The following is a 16,396-nucleotide window of genomic DNA, read 5'->3' as shown; positions in this document are numbered from 1 at the left end:
ACGAGCTGGGGTCAAACCGGTAAGACCGATGTAATTTTGCCCTTGACATTGTTACGAGCTGGGGTCAAACCGGTAAGACCGGATGTAATTTTGCCCTTGACATTGTTACGAGCTGGGGTCAAACCGGTAAGACAGGATGTAATTTTGCCCTTGACATTGTTACGAGCTGGGGTCAAACCGGTAAGACTGGATGTAATTTTGCCCTTGACATTGTTACGAGCTGGGGTCAAACCGGTAAGACAGGATGTAATTTTGCCCTTGACATTGTTACGAGCTGGGTTCAAACCGGTAAGACTGGATGTAATTTTGCCCTTGACATTGTTACGAGCTGGGGTCAAACCGGTAAGACCGGATGTAATTTTGCCCTTGACATTGTTACGAGCTGGGGTCAAACCGGTAAGACTGGATGTAATTTTGCCCTTGACATTGTTACGAGCTGGGGTCAAACCGGTAAGACTGGATGTAATTTTGCCCTTGACATTGTTACGAGCTGGGGTCAAACCGGTAAGACTGGATGTAATTTTGCCCTTGACATTGTTACGAGCTGGGGTCAAACCGGTAAGACTGGATGTAATTTTGCCCTTGTCATTGTTACGAGCTGGGGTCAAACCGGTAAGACTGGATGTAATTTTGCCCTTGACATTGTTACGAGCTGGGGTCAAACCGGTAAGACAGGATGTAATTTTGCCCTTGACATTGTTACGAGCTGGGGTCAAACCGGTAAGACAGGATGTAATTTTGCCCTTGACATTGTTACGAGCTGGGTTCAAACCGGTAAGACTGGATGTAATTTTGCCCTTGACATTGTTACGAGCTGGGGTCAAACCGGTAAGACTGGATGTAATTTTGCCCTTGTCATTGTTACGAGCTGGGGTCAAACCGGTAAGACTGGATGTAATTTTGCCCTTGACATTTTTACGAGCTGGGGTCAAACCGGTAAGACTGGATGTAATTTTGCCCTTGACATTGTTACGAAGACATCATTTAAAGATGCAACCTTATGAAAGATTTACCACAATTGATACAATTGTTTTAATATACCAAACAGGATGACTAAATGTCAAAAACTATGATTCTTTATATGAAGGATACCGAGTTTAATTTAAAGAAAGGTGCAGAAAACACAGTATTTCTACCTAATGAGACAATAGTTGATCACACTAAATCTTTTAGCACTCACCAATCATTTTGCGTTTTCAGCTATTAAGTACACAGCTACAATCCTGTTATCAATAATTAATATTTTCTGAAAATGCATTATTTAGTAAGTAGTTAAAGGTTTATCACTCAAAATGTATGTTTGTTATACATGTGAATGTATTAATTTTGAATATTAATGTCACTTAAAACTATGTCTTAAAAGCATTGGTCAAATATGATACAAGTCATGAAGCTTTACAAACCTTGTTCGTAGGTCAATGTCACATTCGGGGGCATTCGTCACATACTGTGACAGCTCTTGTTTCAATTTAATATTGGTAAGTTTTTAAGTGTTCTGCATTCACTTTTGCTTTAGCATACCCTTAAAGCTAAACAAATGTCTTGCTGAGTGATATTCAATGTATCTTTGATTAAAAGTGTAGTTTATACTTGTAAACATGTTTTATAGTCAATATCATTGATGTTTTATATGCACAATATGTAAGATTTAAACTGTGTGTTTAATAAGAACTTTGAAACTTTGAGTGTATTAAAGCATGCATTAATAGCAGTTTAAGAATTTAAAATGACAAGTAAATTGATATAAAATAATTTTTCACTGTTTTTATGTTGTTTTCTGATTTTCACCCTTTAAGAGTATGTTTTGTGAATTTTTTCCTTTTTTTTTTTTTTTTTTTTCTTCGACCACCCAGTGGACATTTTTTCCAAAAAATCTTGTAAACCAAAAAATAAAAAAGGAGTGGCCTAAGTTTAAAACAAAAAATTAATGTTTTTATGACAGTATCATATAAGTAAATGAATTGACATATGATATGTGGTAATAGGTAAAAAGTGACATTTTTTGTGTCATGTTGTATCTCATGGCCAAACAATTATTGCTATTGTAATTACTTTTGAAAAATATCTCTAATTTAATTTTGCACAAAGTATTAACTATTTTTAATTTTTTAATTCCAATAACCTTTTATTTTTGAAAACGTGACTGCCTTAACTGAACTCATTTTGCTACCAAAGTCAATATGACAAGGGTTAAGTTCTTGGTTTTTTAAAAGCTGGCAATCATTAACTATATCTGAAAGCTTGCAACAATGTCTTTTATTGTTTGTGCTACTATTTCTAGCGGGAGAGGACATAGCAGGAGTCCATGATGTGCCATCCACCTACGCAGAGATGAAAGAGAATGTGGAACGTATCCTGCATTTTATGGCAGCTAAGAAAATTAGGATGCATCACATTATGGCTAAGGGTTAGAAACAACCTTTCATTCCTTCATGGTTTGTTGCATTAGATAAATGGTTGAAAATAATTTCAATAAATGTATTCATTAAATCCCAATCTCGATACTTATATCAAAGAAACATTTCCAGTGCTGTTGAAAATATACAAGATTGAGATATAGTAATTTTTCTCTTCACCACTTGTGCGTCAGTTTGTGCATTTGCAGCAATTGCTTGTGAAGGCAATAAAGTCTTCAGTTTTTATAGTATCTTAATCAAACTTTTACAGTAGTTAGATAACTATGAGAGCTTGTGTACTTTTTTAAACCTAACATATCTGCCCATGTATTACTAAATTATGGCCTTTGAAATGATCAAAATTGCTATTGTTGCCAAGAGAAAAAATATAGTCTAAGGGAGGCAACCTGTATTCCTTGCCTTTGTTGAAGAGATAATAATTAAAGTTAAGGGAGACAACCTGTACTAACTGCAGTTGTTTTTTCCCTTGCCTTTGTGATCTATCCGCATTTATTTTCCCTTATTTTGACACAATTTCCATCTTAAAACACTAATATACGAAAAAGTTTAACATATATTTTTACCCAAATCCTGTATTAAATTTAATATGGAATATGGAATATGTTGTTGACCTTAAACTATAGATAAGAGGCAAGATTGGAGGTGTTATACCTGTATATGCATAAAGAAAGGAGTTGCTCAGGGGTGGGCACATTCATATGGCTCCATCTGTCTGTACCGCCGTTTTTCATGTCCATGTTATAGTTTTGTCATGCTCAGTGCCATTTTGAAATAACCTGACGCAGATGTCTGGCACATACAGGCATCATGTTGGGTGTAGGTCCTTATCTCTTGATGTGTCAAAGTCCCTTCCTTTTAGTTTATCACTCCTGACACTTGAAGTCAACAATCATGGCGTCCTGCATATATACTTATAGTTTAAAATTGCTATTCCTGAATGTAAGCAATTTCCATTGAATCTGGCACTTTAAGGGCATCCATCATTGAAAATTACAGCTCTTGTTCATTTTTAGTTTGCTAAAGCTATATTTCGGGATTTTTAAATGAATTTTGTTATAAGAAGATGTAAAAAGAAATAGTTTGTTTTGTTATATATGCGCTACTTTACAAGTGGCCACTAAGGTAAAGTGTTTATTATGCCATTTTGACATTTCTGTTTTTTCTAATGGTTTATGGAATAAATTTTCAGACGTCATTACAACAATGAGAGCAGTTCAGACCAGTACAGTGATTCGGACACAAGTTTCCATGCAGACCACCCTCGCTATGTGCCAGGGCGGGAACGTGGCGATGTTGACGGGGCCAGTGCGGGCAGCTCTCCGACGAGCCACGTGCACAGCCCACCAACTTTGATGGCATCGTCCACGTCGTCTGTTGGAGCAGACACACCCCTCACCACCCTCTCTGTCATGTCATCTGTATCCAAGAGTCGATCTGCCGACTACATCTCATGTAAGATACTACCACATGTACTGTTGCGTAAAGTTTGCGTTAATTAATTATTTTTTCAAAAGTAGGCTGTATTTTTTTATAACATTGGAAATTAGAATTTTATACCGAGTGCCAATATAATATGCAATTTTGTTTAGATGTGAGATTTAACACAAACCAATTTTCATTTGTCAAGCCATGCTATCTGGTCATACAAATGGGTTAACACTGAGGAGCTAATCTTTTGCCCACAACAGTGAAAGAATACAACAATTGCATGCTTCTTTGTTAAAGTGTAAAAAATTTACAATGTAATTTCACTTCTCTAAGGTAAAGACAGCGGTACGGAGCTTGAGGACAGTGTGTTCACCCCGGCACGAGGCCCCACCGTCCAGAAGGCCCAATATGACGACCTGCTCTCAGAGTACCTGAAACTGGCCGATGCAATGGCGACTATCAAGAAAGATCTCTCACAACTTCAGGATCTAGTAGGAACTATTATAGTATATCCGCAAAGTGCCCCTATTCCTATATAATCACTTTTCTAGTCCTCTTTTCTATTATCTGAAGCTTGCTTGTCATTAATAGAGCAAAGAGATTGTCTTGAGCTGTTACTCTGGTGTATTTCTAAAACTTGGAATATTGCTGTGATGATAGCATGTGCATAAAATGACAAGTAGGAATCCACGCTATGTTATTCAAATTACTTAACAGAATATACTGTGGGAATATAGGCTAGCCAACTTCTGTAATGCATGGCTATTTTCATTTTGCCTGAGGTGTTTATCAGGCGTCCAATCAAACGTCCTTTCTCAGGCGTCCAATCAAAAGTCCGGATTTCATTTAAATATTTATTAATGAGTATGAGGTTTCTACAATAAATGTGCCCAGTGTGTTCAATGGATTTATTAGCCATGAATACACATGTCAATGAGGAATGTGCAATTTTACCTTAAGCAAGTTAAACTGTGGGAAAATGATACAGAAACGATAACGAAATGTTCAGGATGGATTGAAATAGTGCTGCTGGTGTTTGTTAAGATAAACCATTGGCAAACTAAATAATGGATTTAGGAGTCTGTAAAAATGTATTTATTTGAAGAGAATGATTCTTTTTGTTGGCCTTAGCTCATATTACTTGGATTGTAAGGAAATGTTATTTAAAACTTGTCTAATTGTTTACAGTTGTTGAGTGGGCAGCCCCCAGATGGAGCTGAGAGCAGGTCGCGGGAATACGTTGAGGGAACAACGCCGGAAGAACAAATTGTGAGTATGGGAAAATGGGACTTGGTGGATTGTTTTAACTTTGATAAACACGTAGAGACTGTATTCTTTACATTAAGACTAAAAACCCAGGGGGCCCTGAAATCTTAGAGCAGTTTCTTGAAAAGTAATCTCTAGGAGGATTATGAGGGCTATTGCAGTAAAACATATAACTCCTGGGGGATGGTAATTATTTGAAAAGTGTATGGGTGGTGGTCTTTTTTTGATAGTTTGGATAAATTTGCTTCTGTAGGGGGGCGGCATAATTTATAAGTGCCTTCCCCTCGGGGGTTATATGTTTAAATGGAATAGCCATGAACAACTCTGTACAACTTTTTAAAATCTCTACTAAATTCCACTAAATCATTCCAAGGATTTATGTCAGAGCATTCCCTTGGCCCAAAAATCCTTTTTTCAAGCACATTAACACATGTATCTAAGACTGAAATCCCAGAGGCATATTCAAAAAGCGATTCATGTATCAAAAAACTTGTTATCACTTGATCACTATAAGTAAAAAGTCATTATACATTATTTTGTTTATCCTTCCTTTAGGTGATACTTCAAAGTCAGTTACAACAGTCAAAGGACGTTTGCCAGGAGCTGAGGGAAGACCTTTCCAAAAACAAGCTCGAACTCATGAAGGTCCAGGGTGTTAAGGTAGGGTGTTTTAGAAAAAATAAATAAAATGGCAATTTCATTTTTTTTTGTAATAATGCTTTATTATCAGCTTGTCTTCTTTGAAGAAGGCATTGTGATAGGCTTGGTGTGGATGTTGGTGTTATTGTGTAAAAAGATTTACTTGGATAGTTTTCAGACACCATTCAACAAAATAGTAAGTAATAAGTAAAACTTGGTATACATGTAACCAGAGACAATATGCAGAACAATAGCAAGACCCATGATTCTGGCTAAGACAATTGCTCTGTTGTATAACAGTCATCAAATTAGACTTTGGTTGAACAAGCCCAAATTCCAGCATAAGTGTTTGGCATCAACGTTATTTACAATCCCTGCTTTGTAAAATCCAGAATTTGAACAAGCCAGGATAGCATTTTAACCAGTGCAGGGCTTGTGGGCTTGTTCTAATTTCGACCACTCTTGTAACCCTATTTTTAGTGAAACAAACAAGAGAAGTGTTGGTTTTTGTGCCGCGTCACGCTCTTATTTTGTTCCTCATAGCCTTTTTCATTTATTCATCAAAATAAAGACAATTTTACAATGAATAAAATTTAAATTTCGTGTTATAATCATAATTTAAATATACACTCATCATAAAACTTTAAGAAAAAGTTTATTATCATTATAAAATAAGCATTAATGTATTTTTTATATTGATTGTATAATTATGTATTAAGTCTGTTGATGGAGATTAACAGAAGTTGATGAAAATGGTGGGCCAAATTGTTAAGCAATTTCTGCTATATTGTATTTGAAATCTGAGCAAGCCCAGAAAGTTTTTTACCACTGGAGGGCTTATGGGCTTGAAGAAAAAATGAAAATATGACAATGAAAACATTTTCAACAGGCGTCTAAGACATTTAATACTTTTTGGTTCTGAATCCTGCAAACTCAACTTAATTTTAGGGATTGGGGTCTGTTATCATCTGTTATGTGTTGTTTTCAGTAAATAAAGTACAAAAAATGAAAATCTGGAAACATTAATGTATTTACACTAGGATACGTATTTGTGTTTCAGTCTGGCCTCCAACAGAGAATCACAGACCAGGAGACAACCATTTCCCAGCTCAAGTCTGAGTTACTACGCAGAGACTTCCAGAAACAAAACTTTGACTCCGAACAGGTATGGGAAATTAATGTGCTGTGTGGTATCTTGTTTGTTTAAGAGGGGGTATGGGGAATTAATGTGTGTTAATGTGCTGTGGGGTATCATGTTTGGTTTGAGAGGGGGTATGGGGAATTAATGTGCTGTGGGGTATCTTGTTTGGTTTGAGAGGGGGTATGGGGAATTAATGTGCTGTGGGGTATCCTGTTTGGTTTGAGAGGGGTATGGGGAATTAATGTGCTGTGGGGTATCTTGTTTGGTTTGAGAGGGGGTATGGGGAATTAATGTGCTGTGTGGTATCTTGTTTGGTTTGAGAGGGGGTATGGGGAATTAATGTGCTGTGGGGTATCTTGTTTGGTTTGAGAGGGGGTATGGGGAATTAATGTGCTGTGTGGTATCTTGTTTGGTTTATGTGGGGTATGGGGAATTAATGTGCTGTGGGGTATCTTGTTTGGTTTGAGAGGGGGTTTGGGGAATTAATGTGCTGTGTGGTATCTTGTTTGTTTTGAGAGGGGGTATGGGGAATTAATGTGCTGTGTGGTATCTTGTTTGGTTTGAGAGGGGGTATGGGGAATTAATGTGTGTAGATGTGCTGTGTGGTATCTTGTTTGGTTTGAGAGGAGGTATGGGGAATTAATGTGCTGTGGGGTATCTTGTTTGGTTTGAGAGGGGGTATGGGGAATTAATGTGCAGTGTGGTATCTTGTTTGGTTTGAGTGGGGGTATGGGGAATTAAAGTTGGGAAAGCACTTGCAAAACTAGTTATAAAGATTGGAGGAACATACTCCTTGATAAGATAGGGAATAGATTTTGATGTAGAACGTTAGTTCAATAATTACTGTATTGTGTACTGTGTGACATGATTCTATTTCCTTTCATTACAGATTAACATTTCCAAACAGATACAAGATAAAGACAAGATGATATCAGATTTAAGAGTAAGTTTATAAGAATAACTTCATGCTCATTACAGATTAACATTTCCAAACAGATACAAGATAAAGACAAGATGATATCAGATTTAAGAGTAAGTTTATAAGAATAACTTCATGCTCATGTATGTTGTATATTTAAAGGTATTTGGCTACTGAAAAATTGAAATTGCCTTTGGGAATCCGATGATTTCTATATAAATGTCTAATTCTAATGCTCAAAACGGCAAATTAAAAAAGAATAAAGGAAATACTGATTAAATGACAAGTTAAAGTGACAATTATTATGATAAACTCTTGTATTAGCCCAACATGAAAAACGTTTTGCAGCCTGGAGCAATATGTACAGCCGTTTTTCTTATATTCAGGATAATTGTGTGTTTTTATTCAGTGTAAGATAGCAATATATTTTATTAAATAAGCACCAAATTGATATCCCAAAACTTTTCCACTAGTGAAATGTGTAGTGAAAGGAGCTAAAATAAGAGATACAGTCAACATGCATTTCAATAATTTCACTGTTTCAAATGGTTCTTCTGGATAAAATCCACCATTTTTATACCCCAGGCCAACAGGGTTTTAAGGGAATATATTGAAGTCACCTTGTAGTCAGTCCATCACAATTTTCCATGTCAGGAGCATAATTTAAAAACTACTTGATGGAATTTCATTCAACTTCACACAATGGTAAAGCACAATGAGAAGCAGTGCTTTGTACAAGAACCATAACTCTTTTTTCAGATAATTATAGTTCTTGCCCTTTGTTACTCTCTGTCTGAAGGACGGCTTGAAAACAACTGGATGAAATTGAATAAAACTTTATACAATGGTAAAGCTCAATAAGAGAGAATGCAGTGTACAAGAACCATAACTTTATCTACAGCATAGTCATTGGTATGTCGGATTTATAAATATTTCACTGCCATTTCCTATCAGGCCAGCGTTTGGGGGTATTCACATTTAGTAAGAGCTCAAGTTTTCAATAAACCCATGAAGGGTGTTAAATAGAAAGTGTTTATAAACCAGTGTTGCTGTGTTTGTTTATCAGAAAGACATAACCCGTCGAGACCAGCGAATAGACCACCTCCAACACGAGATTCAAATGCAGATAGCAGATAAAGAAAGCGTGACAAAGTCCCTAAAGCTACAGGTTAAGGAGCTTGGCGATCGTTTCCGTGTTGTAGATGAGACTGGTGTATGTATTTTCAGTTTGCTTGCTTTGTGAATGATTTATGTGCTCTTCGTTTATTAATTTCTATTTTCTGTGAATTTGTATTTAAGACTCTGTTTGAATGAGGAAAAATAGTGTTCGATTCTATGTGCTTCAGCAGCTAATGTTATAAATACAATTACAAGTTGTCCCCATGTTAACTTTAGGAAGTTTGCACATTTGTGTTATTTGATTGATAATAGTTTATTATAAATATTGACCAATCAATAAACATTTTGGTTAACTTTGACCCCGTCAAAACGACATAACTAAAGACTTAACCAGTTTTGTTCATTTTGCTACTTCTGAACAATGAACAGTTGCTTTACCAGTATATCTACCATTTAGTTGTTAACAACATTTTTGCATTATTCTCTTAATTCTGTAGATTTAAATATTCACGTTCTTGTGTTGGCTGCCTACCTTAAGCATGGGACTGCTTCAAATTTCTTTGTATTTTATTTGTTTTGTAAAACTAAGCAGTGATTTTCTTGGAACATTTTTTTAAACGCATGTACCTTGACTTTTAAAGTGGGAAATTAATTTAAAATTGGGAAAATTAGAGGAAAACGTAATTTCACAGTTTAGATTAACAAAACAGTTATTGTGTGATTGCTTTGTTTTGTGCAAATATTGCTTTTTATTTTAGAAAATCAATGTTCTTACAGAAGACATAAATTTGTAAAAATGGTAAGATTCTATGCTTGGGAAAACATGCAAGTAAATTTAATAATTCCAACAAAAAGAAAGGTCACTGCTTTAGTGTTACTTCTTCATAACTAAGCTGTTTTATTACCTGTAAATCTGCATGCCCCCTCCAGGCTTCATTACGGGCGAGAGTCGCCTCTCAAGACCAACAGATGGCTCGACTGGCTGGGAAAATCCTTCACACGAAACATGATAAGAACGAGCACTTACGGCCCCAACCTGTAAGATGTTGTCTTTTAGACTTTGATTTTGCTTATATTTCTATTTGCTTTTATCAGATCTCTGATATCCATATGTTTTCTGCATTGTTTTCTGTGATATTGCACAAGCCATGAATGTCTGTGTATAGGACGCACCCATAGATGCAGGCAAAAAATAGGTGACAATGTTGTCAAATGTATAAATGTTTGATACAGTGTTAAAGCAGGAATGTTGTCAAATGTGTACATGTTTGACACAGTGTTATGGCAGGAATGTTGTCAAATGTGTACATGTTTGACACAGTGTTCAAGCAGGAATGTTGTCAAATGTGTACATGTTTGACACAGTGTTCAAGCAGGAATGTTGTCAAATGTGTACATGTTTGACACAGTTTTGGAGCAGGAATGATGTCAAAAGAGTATATGTTTGACACACTGCAAAGGAAATTAAATGTTGCTTTATATTGGCTATGCTCCACTCTTTTAAATATAATCGATTAACTCCTTACTTGATAATAAGCATGCCATTGATTAGAATGACCTTTTCACTTATTCCAATGTGTTTTGATTCATGTTGGTTCCAAATTAAGTGCGTTTTCCATTATTTCCATGGGTTTACTCAATTTTGCCTCTGATGTGGAGCTCTGGCTTAAAAAATGTCATTGTTCGATTCATTTAGCCAAACAATCACTTGTTGGCTATTGTATTTACAACGTCTTATACAGCAGCTACATTTAAATTATACCTTCAAGTTAATATTTCTGGAAGTATATTGGATTGAAACTTTTTATTCCTATTTGAAACCTTGCATCATTGTTATCTACCTCCAGACTGGAGCGGACGAGCTAGGAGTGTTACGCGAGTCCCTCGGCAGCCTGCGTCAATGTTTTTCCCCGCTGACCCCCACCAGCACACTCTGGACACTATCGAACAGGGGATATCTACGCTCCTTGAGAGACTGCCCTCCTCACATAACTCAAGCAGCAGTAGCTCCGGGCATTTGGTGAGAATGTGCTCTCAGTCTTTGAAATTTGCTTAGTAAAAACAACAAAGTATGTGAATTTTCTTAAATATCTTAAAATGATTTTTAAAGGTATAATTTTGTACATAGGAGATTATCTTTTCATTTTTTTATTAAAGTATGCAATATTTATCAGCAAAAGTTATGTATCATGAGTGTAGTATCTAAATTCAAGCATCCATGTATATTTAATACATACATGCCATATCCCCCGGAGGGGGAAAAAATCCCCCGGAATTTTGACCCATCCCCCGGTCTCCCGGAGGGGGATGAAAATCCCCCAGAATTAAAAAAAGTGTGTTTAAAATTACGCAAATTTATCACAGGGTTTAATTATATATGCCTGTTTACAGTTATAATGCCCTTCCTGTCCTGAAGCTTAAATGGATTATCAACTGATGGTGTGTTTTAACAACACCTATTGGGTGACACTTAATAAATCAGCGATCACATTTCATGCATTGTTTTGATTGAAACTGACAGAATTTGCGTAAGAAATGTCAATTAGACTGGTCAGATAAAAGGTCGATTTTTATTGGTTAAAATTTTTATCCAATCAGAGAGGATGTAACAAATTAAAGTGTTCTTCAAAACATGTGTCATTGTCATCAAAAGGATTAATAATTTAAAGGTGACAGTAAATTAGTAAATAAAAGGATTAAAATAACTAATAGACAATGCTGTTCTTTGTTATGCCTCACTAATATGTTTAAATACATGACATTGACCTTCATCGCAAATATCGGAAAATAACAGAACTTCCAGAAGAGAAACTGAAAGTAGACAATTAGGATGAAATGACTTTTATTTATTTATTATGGTGGTGATGTTTTTATTTTTTGATGAATGCCAAAAGAAGATATGTTTATGAACTTAAACAATAAATTATGCATTTGCTTTTTATCAGAAGCAAACAAATCTGACTATTTGGGAATTGAAATGAAAAATATTGATAATTCATTCCATTCTCTCTATTAGTCTGAAAGTCATGATTTATGATCATAGGCAGCAGATTTTGTATCCAATTTTAGAGGAAGGTAAGCCCATTAAATTGTCTCTGAAACATATTTTTCTGTGAAGTATTCTATTTTGCAAGTCAGTGCTTTTATTATGCAATATGGCTGTGTCTCATAAAATATAGATGAAGTGCTGGAAAAAGCGGTAAACAATGTGAATTGGCACGTGTGTCATGCCCGTAATGGTACATGGTGATGATGAAAATCCCCTGGTATGTGACCCAAATCCCCTTAAATTCTGGACATAATCCCCTCGGGAGCCTTTCAAAATTATGGCAAATTGTTTTTTTCGTACTTGCGTCTTAAAATACTTTGAAATTTTAAAGAATTAGATCTGCTAAAAAATCCCCCTGAATACTACCAAAATCCCCCTAAATTTTCAGACTTGAACAAATCCCCCTGAATGGTCTCCAGAAAATATGGCATGTATGCTAATAAAAAAAATCTTGTGAAATAGATATCATATTTTCAATAATATTTTTGCAGGGCGGGTATGACCAGCATGTGTCTCGGAAGCTGAATTTTGACGGCACGGGTGATATACGCCGCTCCCCGATCACTGCCATCCCAGGTAGTAGACAAACAAGTGAGTGCCCCACCCGTGTGTCACTGGGTTTGTATAGAAACATTACACCCTCCTAACACCCCCTACACATAGACACACACACACCTATACCTGTATAGCTAGGCTGTGAAATTGGTCGTCATCCAGTCTAAATGTTGTAGGTTTTTGATAGAAGGGAGGATAAAATCCCATCTTGACGTTTGCTAAACAACCGTCAGGGTTCGTATCATTGAAGATCTTAGTAGTCAAATCAGAAATGTTAAATCTGTAGAAACATCACAGATGGCAACAACTTGATTGTTTTCATTTCCTGAATTTTGTTTAATCTGAATTCTGGCTGAACTTCTATTCACTTAAGTGGTAACAATAATATGACACTTAAGTGAATTGGTGCAATTCACTGCCTTCTTAAAAAAATTCATAAAAACATGTATACTTGCATTATATTGTATTTTTCCCTATGTCAACTTTTTTTCCCAATTTGCCTGGAATAGGAGGTAAAAATAATTCCAAAAGAATTCACTGACTTATGATCAACATACAAAATTCCAGTTTCATTTTTAATTAGCTTGTCTATTTAAAGAATAAGGAGAGCTATTCTACACAACCTGGCTGCGGCTACGTCAGTGTTGTCAGCTGATGGCTGCGTCACACTTTGGTTAGAGTAGCACCTTCAAGCCCAGGAAATACACCATGAATTGCATTGAAACTTTTGATATATTTTCCCAACTATCCAACCTATTTAATTAATGGAGTTAGATAATGTTTTTTTAATATAATGCAAATCATGGGCCTTATTATTCGACTTGAAATTCTGGTTACGCTTTTGCATGTAAGCACATATAGGTTAATATCACAGCGACTTCTTGATGTCTTGCATTGAGACTTCATACAATACTCAACAATCAAACATACTTAAATACTCAAGTTGGATAACTCTATCTTGCATATAATGTAAGGTTTGGCCTTTTACTACTTGACTTAGAAATTCTAGTTGAGGTTTTGCACTTAATCTAATTTTACAGTGATCCATGCATATTTCACCAAAACTTAATCAATCCTTATACTTAAAGTGGGGGAATAATCCAGTGCACCGTCTCTGTGACAGCTCTTGTTTATTCTGCATTTTGTGATCATACAAGGCCTAGTTAGCTCATCTGTATTTCTTCTGTCATAGCCTGATGTTAAATAGTAATGTCTTTAGGGTATATGTTTAAATTACAGTTATAAATAAACTTATATAAGAAATATTGGTTTGCCTTCATCTGCTGTTTTCTTTGAACAAAATGGAAAAAAAATGTGTTTCAATACCAAGATGCTTGCTCAATTTTAATTCTGCCTAGATTAGTAGAACAAAATATTAATTGGTGTATTCATTCATACATGAAACATTAAATCATTTCAGCTTGGTTTTAAGTCAAAAGCCTGGATGAACAGTTTTGTAGACTTATGATTTATATCTAATCCTGTACCACTTTTGATCCCCTTGCAGGTTTCAACCCCAACAAACTTGATAGTCCCCCACTAACCAACTGTACAAAGGTGCTCTATTTCAAAGACAGCTCTACTACGCCATCGATGCTCACCATTAACAAGAGGTAACATGCTTCAGTCTCATTGTGTAGCATGCCAAGCATGGCAGAAACATAGAGATTACTTTGTCTGGCGTCTGTGTCATCGTCATCACACGATTGTTTCCAATCAATAACTTGACAGGTGACACATATGAAATCACAGAATGCTAGTTTAATGTACAGGTTTGTGTCACATGTGAAGCATAACAGAGACACAGATCATGTTTGCGTCGTTATCATTTCACGTTCGTTCCTGATCAATTACTTTTAAATAACTTGATATAAAGCCTTCAAATGTAGTATGCACATAGCCATGGTCATTAGATGAGCCCTATTGGGTTTTGGGGTCAATAAGTCCAAGGTCAAGGTTGTGGTGACCTTCATTAGACAAGTGACATGTGATTCACCGATTCTAGTTAAATGTACATCTTTGGTGGCTTGATTGTGAGCTTTTGGGATTTTTAGGCAAAATTTACCATGATTATATTATTCATTACAAGGAGACAGACATAAGACAGTTTAAGATCAATATTAACAGTTTAACATGTAGGTTAGTTACAAAAAAAAGTGGATTTCACATTATATTTGAAGCATGCTCAAATCTTAAGTATGCTCTTGTAGTAGTCATGTTTTCAGCTGTGAAGTTATTTTTGAGACATAACATCATTATATTGAAAATATTTTCAGGCTAGGGGAGATCACTCTACACGATTTTAAAGGCGCGTTTGATCGGCCAGGCCAGTACAGATACCATTTTAAAGCACTTGACCCCGAGTTCGGCACTGTGAAAGAAGAGGTGAAGGAATGCATAGAGTTATGACAATCTCACAAACGTTTAATATTTTCATCACTGAATGTCCTTTATTGGATTCTTATTTAACTAGCTTGTTTTTTTGTTTTTTTTAAAAAGGCGTTCAGGTAATGTGATTGTCTTGGTATTGCAAATAGTTAAAACCATTCAAATTCTTAAAATGAATCATGGTAGTAAGCCAGAGATAAAAGTGAAAATGTGCATGTAAATCATGTCCTATAAATCTTGAATAGGTTTTAAAATTGTCGAGTTATGCCCCTTGGACTAAAAAAACACATCCACAACACATCCATGACACATCCACAACACATACACAACACAAACACAACACATCCATGACACATCCACAACATATCCACAACACATCCATGACACATTCATGACACATCCATGACACATGCACAACACATACAAAACACATCCACAACACATTCATGACACATCCATGACACATGCACAACACATCCAAAACACATCCACAACACATCCACAACACATCCACAACACAAACACAACACATCCACAACACATCCACAACACATCCACAACACAAACACAACACAAACACAACACATCCACAACACAAACACAACACAAACACAACACATCCACAACACAAACACAACACATCCACAACACAAACACAACACATCCACAACACATTCACAACACATCCACAACACAAACACAACACAAACACAACACATCCACAACAATCAAGCTATGGCTTTCACTCGATGCCCTTTTTTAATGTAGAAGATTAGTAAATTTATGCTTATAATAACACTTTGTTTTCTGTTCCTTTAGCAATGAAACTTGTTTTTTTAAATATTGATAATTGTTTTAGAAACACAGATGTTAATATCATAAAATTCTTACATTTCAGATTTCCAATGAGGAAACCATTATACCGGGGTGGGAGGGTAAAATTGTGGCCTGGATAGAGCCAGACACAGGCCAATGATTTCACTTCATGTATAGAATGACATTAAGAATGGGATTATACCTAATCCAACATATACATACGTATTACCCCACCTGTTAATTTATTTTACTTTTTACTGATTATTGATTTTGGACTGAAACTGTTAATATCAGATCCAAACATTTAATATTGGAGTTAAACTGTTACTGTTGAACCGAAACTGTTACTATAAGACTAAAACTGTTAGTATGTGACTTTAACTGTTAGCCATTGACTCGAACTGTTTATGTTCAACTGAATATGTATATATCAGTCTTAAACTGTTAATAATGATCTTAAACTGGTGATATCTGGTGTGAGCTGTTACAAATTAACTACAACTGGTAATATTAGACTCGAGCTGTTGAGCCAAGGGGCCAAGATTACGAATAGTCTTAAGTCTGAGTTCAGACTCAAGTTGTTGAGCCAAGGGGCCAAGATTACGAATAGTCTTAAGTCTGAGTTCAGACTCAAGCTGTTGAGCCAAGGGGCCAAGATT

The 16,396-nt window shown here is 35.8% G+C and overlaps 1 protein-coding gene and 1 pseudogene across 1 annotated transcript in view; both read left to right on the top strand.

The window, feature by feature from the left end:
* The window catches only part of LOC128233708 (PHD finger protein 14-like), a 25,472-nt gene extending 21,765 nt beyond the window's left edge, over positions 1-3,707 (top strand). Inside the window, exons 8-9 of the mRNA XM_052947522.1 lie at positions 2,282-2,407; positions 3,607-3,707. Of these exons, the coding sequence (XP_052803482.1) occupies positions 2,282-2,296 (15 nt within the window). The 3' untranslated portion in view covers positions 2,297-2,407; positions 3,607-3,707. The remainder of the gene's footprint in view (positions 1-2,281; positions 2,408-3,606) is intronic.
* LOC128234442 (dixin-like) lies at positions 3,309-16,396 on the top strand (annotated as a pseudogene).

Source organism: Mya arenaria, chromosome 5, assembly GCF_026914265.1.
Source record: "Mya arenaria isolate MELC-2E11 chromosome 5, ASM2691426v1".
In the NCBI taxonomy this organism is placed as follows: domain Eukaryota; kingdom Metazoa; phylum Mollusca; class Bivalvia; order Myida; family Myidae; genus Mya; species Mya arenaria.
This window is presented reverse-complemented; position numbering and strand designations above follow the sequence as displayed.